This window comes from Pseudonaja textilis, unplaced genomic scaffold (genome assembly GCF_049901715.1).
Source record: "Pseudonaja textilis isolate UNSWEBS1 unplaced genomic scaffold, rPseTex1.2 PTEXSCF22, whole genome shotgun sequence".
NCBI classification, from domain to species: domain Eukaryota; kingdom Metazoa; phylum Chordata; class Lepidosauria; order Squamata; family Elapidae; genus Pseudonaja; species Pseudonaja textilis.
In genome coordinates this window covers 892,245-911,238 of record NW_028262865.1, presented here as the reverse complement: position 1 = coordinate 911,238, position 18,994 = coordinate 892,245, and the positions used below count along the sequence as shown (strand labels likewise).

At 46.7% G+C, this 18,994-nt stretch overlaps 6 protein-coding genes and 1 pseudogene across 13 annotated transcripts in view; 5 read left to right on the top strand and 2 right to left on the bottom strand.

Moving 5' to 3' along the window:
- The window catches only part of LOC148123727 (GTPase IMAP family member 9-like), a 259,666-nt gene extending 249,285 nt beyond the window's left edge, over positions 1-10,381 (top strand). For 3 of the 4 annotated variants that reach the window (XM_087918961.1, XM_087918960.1, XM_087918962.1), the window contains exons 2-3: positions 7,040-7,094; positions 8,828-10,381. In XM_087918961.1, the coding sequence (XP_087775087.1) occupies positions 7,076-7,094; positions 8,828-9,489 (681 nt within the window). In that variant the 5' untranslated portion in view covers positions 7,040-7,075 and the 3' untranslated portion in view covers positions 9,490-10,381. Of the gene's footprint in view, positions 1-5,101; positions 5,115-7,039; positions 7,095-8,827 lie in introns of those variants that run through there. The other variant, XM_087918963.1, reaches the window with a different exon arrangement.
- Positions 1-18,994, top strand: part of LOC113454141 (GTPase IMAP family member 8-like) — a 169,970-nt gene that overhangs the window by 77,962 nt on the left and 73,014 nt on the right.
- Positions 1-18,994, top strand: part of LOC113454669 (NAD(P)(+)--arginine ADP-ribosyltransferase 2-like) — a 282,768-nt gene that overhangs the window by 202,861 nt on the left and 60,913 nt on the right. The gene's annotated exons all lie outside the window — the stretch shown is intronic.
- LOC148123724 (GTPase IMAP family member 5-like) overlaps positions 1-18,994 on the bottom strand; it is a 373,254-nt pseudogene that overhangs the window by 294,002 nt on the left and 60,258 nt on the right. The window lies entirely within an intron of this gene.
- LOC148123726 (GTPase IMAP family member 9-like) overlaps positions 1-18,994 on the top strand; it is a 317,013-nt gene that overhangs the window by 249,263 nt on the left and 48,756 nt on the right. The window lies entirely within an intron of this gene.
- Positions 1-18,994, bottom strand: part of LOC113455043 (GTPase IMAP family member 5-like) — a 63,472-nt gene that overhangs the window by 22,380 nt on the left and 22,098 nt on the right. The window lies entirely within an intron of this gene.
- On the top strand, positions 1,972-4,741 carry LOC113454751 (GTPase IMAP family member 2-like). The gene is made up of 3 exons (XM_087918958.1): positions 1,972-2,094; positions 2,479-2,506; positions 3,666-4,741. The coding sequence occupies exons 1-3, from the start codon at positions 2,062-2,064 to the stop codon at positions 4,436-4,438; spliced, it is 834 nt and encodes a 277-aa protein (XP_087775084.1). The 5' UTR covers positions 1,972-2,061; the 3' UTR covers positions 4,439-4,741.

The following is an 18,994-nucleotide window of genomic DNA, read 5'->3' as shown; positions in this document are numbered from 1 at the left end:
TTCCCTTCCTCTTTCTTTCTTTCCTTTCTTTCTTTCTTTCATTCATTCTTTCTTTTTTTCTTTCTTTCTTTCTATCTATCGTCTACCTTCCTTTTTCCTTCTTCTACCTTCCTTTCTCTTTCTTTCTTTCTTTCTTTCTTTCTTTCTTTCTTTCTTTCTTTCTTTCTATCTATCTATCTATCTACCTTCAACCTTCCTTTTCCTATCTTTCTTTCTTTCATTCTTTCTTTTTTCTTTCCATATATCTATCTATATCTATATCTATCTATCTGTCTTCTACCTTCCTTTCTTTCTTTTCATCTTTGTTCTACCTTCCTTCCTTCCTTTCTTTCTTTCCTTCTTTCTTTCCATCTTTCCATCTATCTATCTATCTTCTACCTTCCTTTCTTTCCTTCTTCTACCTTCCTTTCTCTTCTTTCTTTCCTTCCTTCCTTCCTTCCTTCCTTCCTTCCTTCCTTCCTTCCATCCATCTATCTATCTTTCTTCTACCTTCCTTTTTCCTTCTTCTAGGTGTGGGTGGGGGGGGGAGGAAAGGCGCCGATCGGACGCAAAGCGGGACAAGGAGGGTCCGCAGCCCCTTTCCAGAGGTGAAGGGGGGACTTTGTTGGGTATAACAATGATACACCAACTAAGTTTGGGTGAATAAATATATAAACCAAGGTTTGGGTGTTTGTAACTTATAGCTTTAAGCACCAAACTGCTTGTAATTAACTAATTAAGGGTGCGGTTACAAACGGCAATAAAAGGCAGTAAGAGAAACGTAATTTCTCTCTGCTTGTTTTGTCTGCTTGCTACTGTTTGTTTGCTACTGTTTGCTACAACTGTTTGAATACCTGAACGAAAGGACTACTTCATTGATGTGCTGATATCCTGTGAATACTCAGCGTTGTCTTCAAGAGGAAAGGTATCAGAGGAGAAGATATCTTTACAAGCAGATAAGGATATAGAACTGACTAGTGAATGGACTAAGTTACTGAATGGATATATTTGTGAATGACATATGGACTGATTGACAATGTTTAAACTCTAATTGGATTAAACAACTATTTAAACTACAAAAACAGTGTTTGTCATCAGTGTGTGTAAACTCTAGGGCCCTTCCTCTCTCATTTGGCTGCCTGGCTTGACTGCTGCTGCACATTCTGTTTGGGGGTTTGTCCCCAATCACTAACAGACTTCACACACACACACACACACACACACACACACAGACCCTTTGGGGTCTTTGGGGACAGAGATGGGGGGGTCTGGAGGGATTTAGCCCCCCGCTCCCCATTCCGGGCCCTCCTCCCCCTCGCCAGAAGGAGGGGACGTAGATCCGAGGACTTGTGGGGGGGGGAGGAGGAGGAGGAGGAAGATTCCTTGGGGGAGGAGCTAAGAGGCTTAGCCCCTCCCCCTGGGGGTCTTCAAGGAGAGAGAGACCCCCCTCCCTCCCCGGAGTCTAACTCCCCCCACCCTGGGGTCTTTTAGGGACATAAATATGGTGGGTGGGGGTGGGGTCTCCTGCCTTGGGAAAACGGGTTAGACTAGATGACCTCCGAGGATCCTTGGGCCCGCCCTCATCCCCCCCCGGCTCTGCAAGGGGAGGGGCTCGCCTGCCTTACCTGTCCATTGGCACTGGGGACCCTCCCTCCCCCGGCCAGCCTAATGGAATAATCCAACAGAGACGGCCCCCTCCCTCCCCCAAAAACCCCAAACCTCCCTCATTTTCCTAACCTCACCCCCGAAAGACGAGGGGTGGTAGGAGGTCTAGGGCCTTGAGAAAGAAGGGGGTTGGACTAGATGACCTCCGAGGGATCCCTCCCGTCTCTGTGACTCTTGTCAGGGGTCTCCTACCTTGGGAAAAGGGGGTTGGACTAGATGACCTCGGAAGGTCCCTTCCGTCTCTGTGACTCTGTAAGGAGATTGATGTGTTGTTTTATTTTATCACAGAAGAGAAGAGAAGAGAAGAGAAGAGAAGAGAAGAGAAGAGAAGAGAAGAGAGGAAGGAGGGAAGGAAGGAAGGAGGGAAGGAAGGAAGGAAGGAAGGAAGGAAGGAAGGAAGGAAGGAAGGAGACGGAAATGGCCTACCAGTCCTCGACCGACTCTTACCAGGTAGGTATGGGGAGAAGAAGGGGGTCTCAAGGGGGTCCTGGCACTCACCCCCTTCCTCTTTTCCTCCCTCCCTCCCTCCCTGACCTATTTTCCTCCCTCCTTTCTTTCTTGCTTTCTTCCCACCCTCCTCCCTTCTGTCCTTCCTGGTTTTCTTTCTTCTTTCTCCCTTCCTCTCTCCCTCCTTCCTTTGTTCCTCCCTCCCTCTTTCCCTCCTTCCTTCTCTCCTTCCCTCCCTCCCTCCTTCCTTTCTTCCTCCCTCCCTCCTCCTTCCCCCCCCCCCCTCCCCCAGGGGGAAATACACCTCCCTTCCCTTCGCTGCCCCTTCCCTCCTTCCCAAGCAGAGGATCGCTCCTAATTCCCATCCCCCCCCTTCCCCTCTTTCAGGCCGACGTGGAGCAGGGAGGATGGGCAGGTAAGAGACCCCCCCCCGACCCCCCCCCACCCTGGAGGACCAACCCTGGGGGTCCCCGCCTCCAACCTCGGGGGGCTCGGCAACTGACTTGGACTTACGACGGTGGCCGTGTCCTGGGGGGGGGGCAAGACAGGCCGGATTCAATCACTTGGTCTCTCTCTTTCTCTCTCCATCTCTATCATTTCTCTATCTACATTTCTCTCTCTATCATTTATGTACTTATCTACGTATCTCTTATCTCTACCTACCTACCAACCTACCTATCATTTCTCTCTCTCTCTCTCCCTATCATCTATCATATCTATCTATCTATCTATCTATCTATCTATCTATCTATCTTTCTATCTATGTATCTATCATCTATCTATCTATCAATCTATCTCTCTATCATTTATCTCTCTCTCTCTCTCACTCAATCTAAACATCTATCTTCATGTCTCTCTATCATTTATCTATCTACCTACCTATCATACTTCCCTCCCTCCCTCCCTCCCTATCTATCTATCTATCTATCTATCTATCTATCTATCTATCTATCTCCCTCTCTCTATCACTTATCTACCTACCTATCATCTATCATTTATCTCTCTCTCTCTCTTTCTACCTATCATCTATCATTTCTATCTATCTATCCCTATATCTCTCTTATCATTTATCTACCTACGTATCATCTGTCATTTATCTCTCTCTCTCATCTATCTATCTATCTATCTATCTATCTATCTATCTATCTATCTAATCATCTATCTATCTCTATCTAATCTATCTCTATCTAAATCTCTATCTCTACCATATATGTGTGTTTCATATATATATATGTGTCTGTGTGTGTGTGTTTTCTTAAATTTTTGCGGGTATCCTGTCATGCTTCTGTCTGTCTGTCCATCCATCCATCTATAGTTATGTATCCTATCCTCCATCTGTCTCTATCACCCACCCATCCACCTATCTATCCCTCTCTTTTTCTCTCTTTCTCTCTCTTTCTCTATCTCCATCTCTCTTTCTCTCTCTTTCTCTTTCTCTCTCTCTCTCTCCCTTGCTCCCTCCATCCCCCCCTCCACTTTCTCTGTCAAAAACTGAATCCATGCCCTGAATTCCATTCCAGCGGTGTAACTACACTCCGCCCTAACGCCGTCTCCCTGTCTCTTCCAACTCCCAGAGGACGATGCCGAACTCCGGCTCATCCTGGTCGGAAAGTCGGGTGGTGGGAAAAGAGCCACGGGCAACACCATCCTCGGACGGAAGGAGTTTGAGTCCGCCGTGTCAGCCAAGACCACCACCCTGAGCTGCCAGAGGGGGCAGGGAAGCTGGCAGGACACGGCGGTCTACGTGGTCGACACCCCCGGCCTGTTCGACACTGACGACTACACGGAGATCGAGCAACGGGAGATCCTGGCTTGTGTCAACTTCTCCCAGCCCGGCCCCCACGCCCTGATCTTGGTCACCCGGGTGGGACGCTTCACCGCAGAAGACGCCGTCGCCGCCAAGTGCGTCTGGGATATCTTTGGGCCCGAATCCGCCTGGCACACCGTCGTCCTCTTCACCAGCGTGGAGAATCTGGGAGGGACCCCGCTGCAGGAATACGTCCGCAACGCCGACAGCCGGGACCTGCACGAACTGAACCGGCGGTGCGGGCACCGCTTCTGCGGTTTCAACAACGGGGCAGTGGGCGCTGAGCAGGCAAGGCAGGTGTCCGAGCTGATGGCGATAGTGAGGAGAACCGTTGTCCAGAATGGCGGGCGGTACTACGTCAACTGGCTGTATATGGAGCCCAACCTGAGGGATGCCATCGTCCAGGTTTTCGTGGCGGAGAACCGCAACGCTCGCAAAATGGCCAAAAAATTTGGGTGGTTGAGAGGAAAGATCGTCGTCGCGGTAATCATCGCTCTCTGTTTCGTCACCTCCATATATATTATAGTCCAACTATCTTAAATGCTGCTTGCGATGACCCAGAAAGGGCGTGGCACCAAGGCCACCCCAGTCAGAGAAGCCAGAAGAATCCCTTTATTATCTCCAACTCAACCTTCAGGCTGGAGGAGAAAAAAAAAAAAAGTTCTCCCAGGAAGAGCTTTTGACTCAGTCCAAAACAAGGTCAACACAAACTGTCACTTAAAATCCAAACACACCAAATGGAAGGACTTAAGCCTGAGGATGGCGAGGGGGACCTCGCCGAAACATCCCCAAGATACTCTGAATCTTACATGGGAAAAGACCTGAACATACCTAGGCGTACATATATATGTGTGTGTGTGTGTGTGTATATGTATATGTATATTTATATATATATATGTATATATAGATAGATAGAGATAGAGATAGAGATAGATAGATAGATAGATAGATAGATAGATGTGTGTGTATATATATATATATGTGTGTGTGTGTATATATATATATATATGTGTGTGTGTGTGTGTGTGTATATAAATATATATAAATATAAATATATAAAAATATATATGTATATATATATACATATACACACACACACACACACACACACACACACACACACATATATATATATATACACACACATACATACATATATATATATATATTCTTTCTAGAGCCCTCCCCCCCACCAATCCCAGAAGGAGGCACTCCGGTTGCTCTCTCCCTCCCTCCCTCCGAAGTCCCCCCTCCCCCGTCCCGCAGGCAAAGGGGGGGAGGAGGAGGAGGGTGGGGGGGTGGGGGCTCCTCTAACGGGACTGCCCAGCCCTCCCCCCTCCCCAAATTCCCTCCCTCCCATCCCATGGGGGGGTGGGGGGGGTGGGAAGAAGAAAAAGAAGGGGGGAGGGGCTGCAAAGGTTCTCCAGAGTTGGAGGGAGGGACAAAAGCCCCCCCTCCCCATTCCTGGCCTCAAGAGGGGGGGGAGAGCGGAGTTTGGGCATTTGGGGGTGGTGGGGTTGGGGGGAGGGCAGAGGAGGGGGGCAGGTGGGTTGGGCTAGCTGACCTCCAGGGACCCTTTTTGGTTGTTCACTTGTATCTCCTTCCCTCCCTTCCTCTTCCCTCCCTTATTTCATTCCCTCCTTCTTCCCTCCCTTCCTATCTCCTCCCTCCCTTCCTCTTCCTCCCTCCCTCCTCCCTCCCTTATTTCCTTCCCTCCTCCCTTCCTCTTCCTCCCCTCCCTCCTCCCTCCCTTCTTTCCATCCCTCCTTCTTTCCTCCTTTCCTATCTCCTCCCTCCCTTCCTCTTCCTCCCTCCCTCCTTTCTCCCTTCTTTCCATCCCTCCTTCTTTCTTCCCTTCCTATCTCCTCCCTCCCTTCCTCTTCCTCCCTCCCTCCTCCCTCCCCTTTCCATCCCTCCTTCTTTCCTCCCTTCCTATCTCCTCCCTCCCTTCCTCTTCCTCCCTCCCTCCTTTCTCCGTTCTTTCCTTCCCTCCTTCTTTCCTCCCTATTTTCCTTCCCCTCTTCCTCCCTCCCTCCTCCTCCCTTATTTCCATCCCTCCTTTCCTCCCTTCCTATTTTCCTTCCCCTCTTCCTCCCTCCCTCCTCCCTCCCTTATTTCCTTCCCTCCTTCTTTCCTCCCTATTTTCCTTCCCCTCTTCCTCCCCTCCCTCCTTCCTCCCTTATTTCCATCCCTCCTTCTATCCTCCCTTCCTATTTTCCTTCCCCTCTTCCTCCCTCCCCCTCCTTCCTCCCTTATTTCCTTCCCTCCTTCATTCCTCCCTCCCTTCCTCTTCCTCCCTCCCTCCTTTCTCCGTTCTTTCCTTCCCTCCTTCTTTCCTCCCTATTTTCCTTCCCCTCTTCCTCCCCTCCCTCCTTCCTCCCTTATTTCCATCCCTCCTTCTATCCTCCCTTCCTATTTTCCTTCCCCTCTTCCTCCCTCCCTCCTTCCTCCCTTATTTCCTTCCCTCCTTCATTCCTCCCTCCCTTCCTCTTCCTCCCTCCCTCCTTCCTCCTTATTTCCTTCCCTCCTTCTTTCCTCCCTTCCTATCTCCTCCCCTCCCTTCCTCTTCCTCCTTCCCTCATTCCTCCCTTATTTCCATCCCTCCTTCTTTCCTCCCTTCCTATTTTCCTTCCCCTCTTCCTCCCTCCCTCCTTCCTCCCTTATTTCCTTCCCTCCTTCGTTCCTCCCTCCCTTCCTCTTCCTCCCTCCCTCCTCCCTCCCTTATTTCCTTCCCTCCTTCTTTCCTCCCTTCCTATTTCCTCCCCTCCCTTCCTCTTCCTCCCTCCTCCTTCCTCCCTTCTTTCCTTCCCTCCTTCTTTCCTCCCTATTTTCCTTCCCCTCTTCCTCCCTCCCTCCTTCCTCCCTTATTTCCTTCCCTCCTTCTTTCCTCCCTCCCTTCCTCTTCCTCCCTCCCTCCTTCCTCCCTTATTTCCTTCCCTCCTTCTTTCCTCCCTTCCTATCTCCTCCCCTCCCTTCCTCTTCCTCTTTCCCTCCTCCCTCCCCTTATTTCCTTCCCTCCTTCTTTCCTCCCTTCCTATTTTCCTTCCCCTCTTCCTCCCTCCCTCCTTTCCTCCCCCTTTTTTCTCCTGTTTGGGGAGAGAAACTTCCGGAGTTGATTCCAGAGTTTTGCTTTTCCCACAGAAACTTCCAGATCGGCGCTGTGAAATTTTTCCAGAAATGTCTGGAAATATCCAAGGTAATTGGGGGAGGGGCTGCAGTGGGGGTTGGGAAACAGCTGGGGTCCTGGGTGGGGTGGGGAGGATGGGCTCTGGTCGCCTCAGACTGAGGAAGTCAGGCGATTCAGGCTCCCGGAAGTCCTTGGCTTTACGACGGGCCCAACGTTTCAGTCGTTAAGTGAGACATTGAAGAGAGTTTTGCCCCACGTGATAATTTTTCTCCCCGCCGTTGCTAAGTGAAACTCAGGGCTTTCCCCAGAGGGGAAGAGTCCAAGTATCCTCAATTTACAACCCAAATAGAGTCCAAAATTTTTCAGTCGTTAAATAAGACATTTGTTGAAGGGAGTTCCCTCCCCGGTCGTTAAGCAAATCGGGCTTCCCCATTGAAATTTGTGCAGGTCAAACACACACACACACACACACGGACAGACGATGGCTGCCACCATCGCAAATATGAAGCGGTGGCCGAGCGTGTGATGAGGGGGAATGCGTCAAAGGTCGTGAGTATGAAGAAATGGTCATAAGTCCTTTTTGCCGTCGTAACTTTGGACAGTCGAGGAAGGGAAGGGTGGTTAAGTCGAGGACTGCAAGCTTAAGCTCCCTACAAGAATCTGACCTACTAACAGTCAGGGGGGGAATGAGCGGAAGATAAGAAAATAGATAGATAAATAGATAGATAGATAGATAGATAGATAGATAGATAGATAGATAGATACCGTAGATATAGATGGAGAGAAAGAGGGATAGATGGATGGATAGATAAATAGATGGGGATATATAGATAGTTAGATATAGATGGAGAAAGAAATGATAAAGATAAATAGATGGAAAGATAGATAGATAGATAGATAGATAGATAGATAGATAGATAGATAGATAGATAGATAGATAGAAAGAAGGATAGGTAAATAGATGGATGGATGGATAGATAGATAGATAGATAGATAGATAGATAGATAGATAGATAGATAGATAGATAGATAGAAAGAAGGATAGGTAAATAGATGGATAGATGGATAGATAGATAGATAGATAGATAGATAGATAGATAGATAGATAGATAGAAAGAAAGAAAGAAAGAAAGAAAGAAAGAAAGAAAGAAAGAAAGAAAGAAAGAAAGAAGGATAGGTAGATAGATGGATAGATAGAAGGATAGATAGATAGAAGGATAGATAGATAGATAGATAGATAGATAGATAGATAGATAGATAGATAGATAGATAGATAGAAGGATAGCTAGGTGGATGGATGGATAGATAGATGGATGGATGGATGGATGGATGGAGAGCGAGAGAGAGAGAAAGAAAGAAAGAAAGAAAGAAAGAAAGAAAGAAAGAAAGAAAGAAAGAAAGAAAGAAAGAAAAAGAAGGATAGGTAGATAGATGGATAGATAGAAGGATAGATAGATAGAAGGATAGATAGATAGATGATAGATAGATAGATAAATAGATAGATGATAGATAGAGAGATTGATAGATGGATAGATTCAGTGGCAGGAATATCAGGAGATTTAGGCAGCTCAAAGGAGGATCAAGACTGATTGCAACCTGAAGCTCCCTACAAGAATCGGACCTACTAACGGTCGGGGGGAGAAATGAGCGGGAGATAAGAAAGGCCGTCAAGGGGGGCTGGATTGAGGTCACTCGTGAGCACACAGGGATTCTGAACTGATGGCGCCTTTGACCCCGGTCATCTCCAGTGCTCCTGACCGGTCCCCCTCCTTCTCTCTCCTCTTCCTGCTTTGGGTTTGTAGGGCCCGAACGGCGGATCGTCCTTGTGGGGAAAACCGGCAACGGGAAAAGCGCGGTGGGCAACACCATCCTGGGAAGCCCGGTCTTTGAATCCAAGATGTCGTTTGGCTCCATCACCCAGACTTGCCAACGGGAGGAGGCCGAGGTGAACGGCCGGAAAGTGGTAGTGGTGGACATGCCGGGCTTCCTCGACACGGCTCGTCTCGAGCGGGAAACCTCGGCCAAAGTGAGCAAGTGCATCGAGTTTTGCAGGCCGGGCCCCCACGTCATCCTGCAGGTGATCCGCCCAGTCAGCTTCACCAAGGAGGAGAAGGAGGTGGCACGCTTGATCAAGGAGATCTTCAGCTTGAAGGCCAAGGATTACATGATCATCCTCTTCACCCGCAAGGAGGACCTGGAGTGCAAAACCCTGGAGAAGTTCATCGCCGAAGGCAACACGGGCCTGAAGGAGCAGGTGTACCGCTGCAGCAAACGCTTCCTGGCCTTTAACAACAAGGCGAAAGGTGCGGAGCGCGAAGCTCAGGTGGGCCAGCTGATGGCCATGATTGACGCGCTGGTGCAGAAGAACCGCGCCGCCCCATGCTACACGGAGGAGATGATGAAGGCTGACAAGGAGCACTTGGCCAAAAATCGGGACTTCTCCTGGCTGTGTCCTTTGCTTTGAGGGGGATGGCAGCAAAACGCTTGGGGCCCAGCTTCCAGGCGCCGCGACGGCAACTCCACGGATCGTCTTTGACTCGGCCCGTCCCGCTTCAGCTTTCCGCTTCCCCCTCCGGAACTCCCCCCCCAGGAGACTTTCATGGCGGAGTTTCCCTGAGCTGATTCCGTCTCCCGAGAAGCTGGTTTCTCCGTGGGGTTGAAAGGGGTCCCTCCTTCCTCCCTTCCTTTCCTCATTGCTTCATTCCTCCTTCCTTTCTTCTTTCCTCCCTCTTTTCCTTCCTTCCACCTTTCCTTCCTTCTCCCTCCCCATCTCCTTCTTTCCTCCATTATTTCTCTCTCTCCTTCTCTCCTCCCTCTCCCCATCTCCTCGCTTTCCTTCGCCCTTCCTCCCTCCTTCCTTATTGCTGTCCCTCCTTCTTTCCTCCCTCCCTCCCCATCTCCTTCCTTCCTCCATTATTTCTCTCTCTCCTTCTCTCCTCCCTCTCCCCATCTCCTCGCTTTCCTTCCTCCCTCCCTTCCTTCCCACTCCACCTCCTCCCTTCCTCCCTCTTCCCCTCCCTCTGATTCCCCTCCATTCCTCTTTCTTCCCTCCCCGTCTTCCTTTCTCTCCTTCCTTCTTTCCTCCCTCTCTCCCCATCTCCTCCCTTTCCTCCCTCCCTTCTTTCTTCCTCCTTCCCTCTCTCCTTTCCTCCCTCTCTCCCCATCTCCTCTCTTTCCTTCTCCCTTCCTCCTTCCCTCATCGGTTGTGTGTGTTTGTGTGTTTGTGTGTGTGTTTTGTGGTGGGGGAACACGCTTGCCCTTTGCAAAAATTCGGCAGCAGGTGCCCGTGCACCGTTATTATTATTAAATTTGCAATAAATAAAATCATAACATTAAAATAAATACAATAAAATTCATCTTATTTACGTTTGACATAATGTGCCATTCTAATAATAGTTAATCAAATTGCTTTTATTAAGGTGTGATCTCTCCTTTTCTTAGGCTATACTGCACTACTAGCTCGATCCCCGCGCTTTGCTACTGTGGTAATCATCATTTTCTGTAAGTCCTTCGTACAGCTAATGCATAGATCTGGGGATTTACAAACACTCCTGATGGGGGCAGTATTGCCTTTGTTATGGGTGTTTGGTCCTGTTTTGATATGCGAAGCTTAGGAGGACCAGGAATGTAGGTAAGAGTTCACAGTGCACAGCCGAGCCATTCCCATGGGACCCTTCGTGCCTGTATATTCTCACGGGACTTTCCACAGCTGCATATTTTCATTCGGTTGAGGTCATTGTTTTGATTCTGTACTTTGATTTCTTTCTTAATAAAAGCTGGTACCTGGGTTTCCTCAGGGCTGGCATTTGCTCAGACGGTTCCCTGCGTCTCATTTCAAGTGCCAGACCACCACAAGTGGTGACCCCGACGTGATAGTTTGGAAGAGCTATACGTTCCGACGTGATAGCTTTGAAAGGCTATACGTTTCCTGCATCCTATACTCATCGTCGCGGACGGCGACTGGGCCCTCATCTTCTTCACTGGACGGAGATAGATTCTTTTCGTGAGTATGGGGGGAGATCTCTCGAAGGCTCAGACAGGGCACATCAGGGAATTGAGAGGGATCACTGGGAATAGTTTTGGTTTTGGAGTTCATAGTAGAGGACATGCCGTAGGAAAGAAAGAAATTGAGGATTTATTACAGTATGTTTGGAAACATATTCAATAATATCCAGAGGGAGGTAGTATTAAAGTAGAGTCCTGGAAAAAAATAGGGATATTTTTGCACGAGGAACCTCGTGCCCCTTCTTCAATTTTGTTAACCTGGAGGGTGGTTATGGATGCATTAGCTACTCATGAGCAACCGCTCCCTAGCACCATGCCGTTTAAGACAGGTTTGCCTTTGTCCTTTAAGAGTTCAAGTAGATGCAGTTACTGCAGCTATTCAAGAAGCAACAAATAGAGGGGAATTATCAGGAGATGATTTGGTAGAATTTAGAGTGGAGATTCAACTTAATCCAGTAGAAATTGGCGTGGACGTTGCATTAAATCCACAGCGTGTGGAAGCCTTTACCTCTCAGGATTTTAAAGGAAATTAAGCAAGCAGTAAAAAGAATATGGTGTTAGATCGCCATATGCTCAGGCATTGTTAGAAGCAGTTGGTTATGGAAATAAAATGATTCTGGCTGACTGGAGAGCTTTATTGAATATGATTTTAACTCCAGCCCAATATTTGGTGTTAGATCAGAAATGGAGACAGCTGGCAGTTCAGAGGGAACAGCAAATGTTACCCCAGATCAGCTTTATGGAGCTGGTAATTTTACTACAGTGGAACAACAGAGAGATGGAATGCCTGAGGAGGATTCGTTCTTCTCCCACAGTTAATTTTCCAAGCTATGGGGCTCTCCCTGACGGCGAAGGTGGTGAGAAGACCTTTACTAACATCAAACAAGGAACAATGAACCTATGAAAATTTCATTAGCAGATTGAAAGTGGCTATTGAAAGGCAAATTGATAATCAATTAACTCGAATGAATTGCTTTTGAAGTTAGCAGAACAGGCTAATGCAGATTGCAGAAAGATTTTGAATCCACTTATTGCGAGTGGAGAGCGAGAAATCACCGATTTAATTAATGCATGTAGAAAGGTGGGGAGTCAGACTTTTAACATGGAGACTTTAGCTCTGGCTCTGCAGGCAGGAAATGCTAAAAAAGGAACTTGTTTCAATTGTGGGAAGCCTGGACATTTTAAAGCGCAATGTCGGGCTCCTGGAGGGGTCAAAGTCAGCAAAATAAGAGATCAATGGGACAGGGTGTGACCTAAATCAGTATATCAGATGCTCCTAAAGTTTTTACTGATGGAGGAAAATTTTTTTTTTTGGTGCTTGTGTTTGGAAAGATAAATCTGGAATTTGGCATACAAAAGTGACATCAGAAGCAGAAGTCTGCCCAGCAGGCAGAACTTGCTGCTGTGAGTTTAGCTTTTCAAAATTTTCAAAATCAGGATTTTAATCTAATAGTGGATTCTTTGTATGTATATAATTTGTTACCCTTTTGTAGCAGGTTCTTATTTGTCTCCTGGAATATCACCCAATATTCTACGTTTGCTTTTGTTGTTGCAAGGATGTTTGGAGCAGCGTGTGAATGTGTGTTTTGTTGCCCATATTCGTAGTCATAGTAATTTGCCTGGAATTTTATCTCAAAGGCAATGCCAAAGCTGACAGTGCTGTAACTTCAGTTCTCACTGTCCAGCCATGGGACAGCCATGTTATTTTCATCAAAATGCTAAAGCGTTGGCACATCAATTTAAGCTTACTGCTGCAGAAGCTGCTGCCATAATTCAACAATGTCCAACTTGTTCAAAGCAGGGCACGGCTATCCCTATGGGAGTCAACCCCAGGGGGTTGAAACCTTCAATGATTTGGCAAATGGATGTTACTCAATATCCATCATTTGCACCCTGGAAGTATATACATGTGACTGTGGATACTTACTCAGGATTTCTAATGGCTACTCCTCAAAGAGGTGAAGCGGTTAAACATGTCATCAATCATTACATTAAGACATTTTCAGTTGCTGGTACACCTCAAACCTTAAAACAGACAATGGTGCGGCTTATCGGAGCACAGTCTTTGATCAGTTTTGCAAACAGTGGTCCGTGGAACATAAATTTGGGATTCCATACAATTCCACAGGACAGGCTATGTGGAGCGTTATAATGGCACGCTCAAGAACATGTTAGCTAAATTAAATAAAAAAGGAGGGAAGCTCCTGGGGCTTCCGCAATTCAAGATCATTTAAATCTTGCTTTGTATACTTTAAATTTTTTAAATTTGTCTGGTAACCTCCCTGCGAAAAGGCCAGCAGGCATTTTTCTTCTCCTTCTACAGATGCAGTGAGGCCTCAAGTGTTGGTGCGGTTCCTTCCGGATCCGGCATGGGTTCCCGCTGAGCTGATTACGTGGGGACATGGTTATGCAGCAGTAGAACATCTTGGTCAAATTCGTTGGGTTCCTGGTCGATGCGTTCAGCCTGATCATTCGCAGGCGCCTTCGCAGGTGCCAGTGAAGGAGGTTTCGGAGGAGCAGGATGGCGTTCCTGTGGTTCCTGATTCCATACCTGTGGTTCCTGATTCTCTTGATGCCGGCAGTCCAGGCGCGGCGTTGTGAAGGCTGGGAAAAGATGACTGCTTATCTGAGATTGCCAACTTGTATGCAGCAGGTTCCTTTGGGGAATCGGACTAAATTGATCTGCAAACAGCGGCATCCTTTGATTTTTCCAGCATATTGGTCCTGGCATAAGGATCAAGACATTCTTTACTCGGGACCTGATAAGGATATTATATCTTCAGCCTGTGCAACAACTTTGATCCTGTTTAATGTTTCTGTTTCAGACTATGGACAATATCGGTGTCAATTGGAGTTGCCTAAGTTACCTTACACAACCTCTCTTTCCATTCGTCTTATGCCTCCACGGACTCTAATACGGAGGCAGAGAGCTGCTATTATCTCAGAAACTAGAGACCTTGGAGATAATTTATGGAAAGAAAATTCCTACATCAAGGACATTCGGATTGCAGCAAAGGGTTTAAATGTAACTAATTGTTGGCTTTGTATGCATGTACCTGGGTCTGGGAAAGGAGGAGTTTGTGCTTTAATTCATTCACATTGTTGTGTTTTTATACATAATTATGAACCTAACATTACAAGAACTGTTCATGATATGGAAGACCGCATAGCTGAACACAAAGCAGGAAAAGATGGCTTTAATAAGTCACTTTGGGCTTTGCTATGGGATTGGCTTCCTGACAGCTCATGGTTACGTTTATTGCTTCAATTAGTTGTAATAATTGTTATTATACTTATTATGTTATGTTGCTGTATTCAATGTATTCCTAATCTATTTCAAATGTGTACCTCAGCTTTTCAGCGTATGAGACCAAGTCGTGAGGAACTGTGTATTATGCCACTAAAACACCCCTATCTTTGAATAAATAAAAAAAGGAGGAATGTGGTAATATATCATTTTCTGTAAGTCCTTCGTACAGCTAATGCATAGATCTGGGATCTACAAACACTCCTCATGGGGGCAGTATTGCCTTTGTTATGGGTGTTTGGTCCTGTTTTGATTTGCGAAGCTTAGGAGGACCAGGAATGTAGGTAAAAGGTCACAGTACCCAGCCGAGCCATTCCCGTGGGACTTTCCGTGCTTAGATATTCTCATGGGACTTTCCACATTATATTATCACCCTGCTGAGGTAATGTTGAGGTCATTGTTTTGATTTTGTACTTGCAATTTCTTTCAATAAAAGCTGGTACCTGGGTTCTCTCGGGGCTGGCATTTGCTCAGACGGTTCCCTGCGTCTCATTTCAAGTGCCAGACCACCACAGATGGATGGATGGATGGATGGATGGATGGATAGACAGATAGATGTATAGATAGAGATGGATAGAGATAAATAGGTAGGTAGGTAGGTAGGTAGGTAGATAGACAGACACACTGACAGACAGATAGAGGTACAGAGATAGAGATGGAAATAAATAGATAGATAGATAGATAGATAGATAGATAGATAGATAGGAGAATTAACCAGTGGAACAGCTTGCCACTAGAATTTGTGGCTCTCCCATCTCTTTTTAGAAGAGACCGGAGAGGCACTTGGTCTGAAATGGTATTGGGTCTTCTGCTTTGGGCAGGGGGCTGGGCTAGATGACCTCCGCGGTCCCCCTCCCTCATTTTGTCCTTCCGCTCGGGCCAGGGGTCAGGGGCTCAGGCTAGAAGGCCTCCGAGGTTCCTTTCCAGGATTCGGTGGGGGGTGTCTTGTGCTCATGCAGGGGCCAGACTAGATGACCTCCGAGGTCCCCTCCCGTTCCGTGCCCTGCTTCAACAGCCACTCCCCTGAGGCCAAGCGTCCCCTGTGGTGCCCCTCACCGTCTTCCTTGGCTTCGCCCTCGCTGGTCCTCCATGGGCCCCTGAAAGGGAAGCAAGGAGCAGGTCAGAGAGGAGGCAGGGCAGCCATTTTGTCTGGAATGGTCGGCCATCTTAGATACCCCAAGAGCCACACAGGTCATAACCGGAAGCCCCCCCCTGCCCCCTCCGCCCCCAATCCATTCTGAAGCTGACCGGAAGTCCAGGTCCTCCACCATAGAGTCTCCTCCTAGCGCGGCGTCCTTTTTGTTTGTCTTCTGCCGTCCAGAAGGCTGGTTTCTCCCCCACACACACCATAGAGTCTCTTCCTAGCACAGCATCCTTCCCCCCCCCTTCAGCCGTCCAGGTGGCGGTTCCCACCACCACCACCATAGAGTCTCCTGCTTGCACGGAGAGGAGGAAAGAAGGAAAGGAAAGGAAAGGAAAGGAAAGGAAAGGAAAGGAAAGGAAAGGAAAGGAAAGGAAAGGAAAGGAAAGGGGAAAGAAGGAAAGGAAAGAAAGGGGGAAAGAAGGAAAGAAAAGGGAAAGGAAAGGAAAGGAAAGGAAAGGGGGAAAGAAGGAAAGGAAAGGAAAGGAAAGGAAAGGAAAGAAAGGGGGAAAGAAGGAAAGGAAAGGAAAGGAAAGGAAAGGAAAGGAGGAAAGGAAAGGAAAGGAAAGGAAAGGAAAGGAGGAAAGAAGGAAAGGAAAGGAAAGGAAAGGAAAGGAAAGGAAAGGAAAGGGGGAAAGAAGGAAAGGAAAGGAGGGAAGAAGGAAAGGAAAGGAAAGAAGGAAAGAAAAGGGGGAAAGGAAAGGAGGAAAGAAGGAAAGAAAAGGAGGAAAGGAAAGGAGGAAGGGAAAGGAAGAATGAAGGAAAGGAAAGGAGGGAAGAAGGAAAGGAAAGGAAAGAAGGAAAGAAAAGGGGCAAGGAAAGGAGGAAAGAAGGTGTGGTAATATATCTTATTCATCATATTCTGTAAGTCCTTCGTACAGTTTTGCATAAGATCTGGGGATTTACAAACACTCCTCATGGGGGCAGTATTGCCTTTATGATGGGTGTTTGGTCCTGTTTTGATCTGCAAAGCTTAGACGGACCAGGTATATCGGTGAAAGGTCATAGTACCCAGCCGAGCCATTCCCATGGGACCTTTCGTGCCTGGATATTCTCACGGGACTTTCCACAGTATATTATCACCCTGTTGAGGTAACATCCTGTTGAGGTCATTGTTTTGATTTTGTACTTGCATTTGCTTTCTCAATAAAAGCTGGTACCTGGGTTCTCTCAGGGCTGGCATTTGCTCAGACGGTTCCCTGCGTCTCATTTCAAGTGCCAGACCACCACAAGTGGTGACCCCGACGTGATAGTTTGGAAGAGCTATACGTTCCGATGTGATAGCTTTGAAAGGCTATACGTTTCCTGCATCCTATACTCATCGTCGCATGGACGTCGACTGGGCCCTCATCTTCTTCGCTGGACGGAGATAGATTCTTTTCGTGAGTATGGGGAGATTTCTCGAAGGCTCAGAAAGGGCACATTAGGGAATTGAGAGAAATCACTGGGAATAGGTTTAAGTTTGGAGTTCATAGTAGAGGACATATCGTAGGAAAGAAAGAAATTGAGGACTTATTACAGTATGTTTGGAAACATATTCAGTCATATCCAGAGGGAGGTAGTATTAAAGTAGAGTCCTGGAAAAAGATAGGGAAATTTTTTGCGAGGAACCTCGTGCCCTTCTTCAATTTTGTTAACCTGGAGGGTGGTTATGGATGTGTTAGCTACTCATGAACAACCGCTCCTAGCACCCCCGAAGAAGGTTTGCCGCCTTACCATGCGTGTACGTTTATTGCCGCCGACAGCACCTCCAGATAAATCCAGAGGACTGTCAGGCACTGAAAATACTTTGTCAGAAGATAAGAGTTCGCCTTTAAGAGTTCAAGTAGATGCAGTTACTGCAGCTATTCAAGAAGCAACTAATAGAGGGGAATTATCAGGGAGATGATTTGGTGGAATTTGGAGTGGAGATTCAACTTAATCCAGTAGAAATTGGCGTGGACGTTGCTTTAAATCCGCAGCGCGTGTGGAAGCCTTTACCTCTCAAGATTTTAAAGGAAGTTAAGCAAGCAGCAAAGAGTATGGTGTTAGATCGCCATTTGCTCAGGCATTGTTAGAAGCAGTTGGTTATGGAAATAAAATGATTCCAGCTGACTGGAAAGCTCTATTGAATATGATTTTAACTCCAGCTCAATTTTTGGTGTTAGATCAGAAATGGAGACAGCTGGCAGTTCAGAGGGAACAGCAAATGTTACCGCAGATCAGCTTTATGGAGCTGGTAATTTTACAACAGTAGAACAACAGAGAGATGGAATGCCTGAGGAGGGGTTCGTTTCTTCTCCCACAGTTAATTTTCCAAGCCATACGGGCTCTCCCTGGCTGAAGGTGGCAAGAAGACCTTTACTAACATCAAACAAGGGAACAATGAACCCTATGAAAATTTCATTAGTAGATTGAAAGTGGCTATTGAAAGGCAAATTGACAATCAATTCGCCGGAATGAATTGCTTTTGAAGTTAGCAGTAGAACAGGCTAATGCAGATTGCAAAAGATCCTGAATCCACTTATTACAGTGGAGAGCGAGAAATCGCCGATTTAATTAACGCATGTAGAAAGGTGGGGAGTCAGACTTTTAACATGGAGACTTTAGCTCTGGCTCTGCAGGCAGGAAATAATAAAGGAACTTGTTTCAATTGTGGGAAGCCTGGACATTTTAAAGCGCAATGTCGGGCTCCTGGAGGGGGTCAAAGTCAGCAGAATGAGAGATCAATGGGACAGGGTGTGACCTAAATCAGTACTCAGCCTATATCAGATGCTCCTACAGTCTTTACTGATGGAGGAAAAATTTTTTTTTTTTTGGTGCTTGTGTTTGGAAAGATAAATCTGGAATTTGGCATACAAAAGTGACATCAGAGCAGAAGTCTGCCCAGCAGGCAGAACTTGCTGCTGTAGTTTTGGCTTTTCAAAATTTTCAAAATCAGGATTTTAATCTAATAGTGGATTCTTTGTATGTATATAATTTGTTACCCTTTGTAGCAGGTTCTTATTTGTCTCCTGGAATATCACCCAATATTCTACGTTTGCTTTTGTTGTTGCAAGGATGTTTGGAGCAGCGTGTGAATGTGTGTTTTGTTGCCCATATTCGTAGTCATAGTAATTTGCCTGGAATTTTATCACAAGGCAATGCCAAAGCTGACAGTGTTGTAACTTCAGTTCTCACTGTTCAGCCATGGGACAACCATAGTTATTTTCATCAAAATGCTAAAGCGTTGGCACATCAATTTAAGCTTACTGCTGCAGAAGCTGCTGCCATAATTCAACAATGTCCAACTTGTTCAAAGCAGGGCACAGCTATTCCTATGGGAGTCAACCCCAGGGGGTTGAAACCTTCAATGATTTGGCAAATGGATGTTACTCAGTATCCATCATTTGCACCCAATATCGGTGTCAATTGGAGTTGCCTATGTTACCTTATACAGACTCTCTTTCCCACCTTTGGGAATAGCTATGAACTATAGAGATATTCATATTTTAAATAATTTTACTGTTGCTATACTGTTAAGAATATTAAGATGTT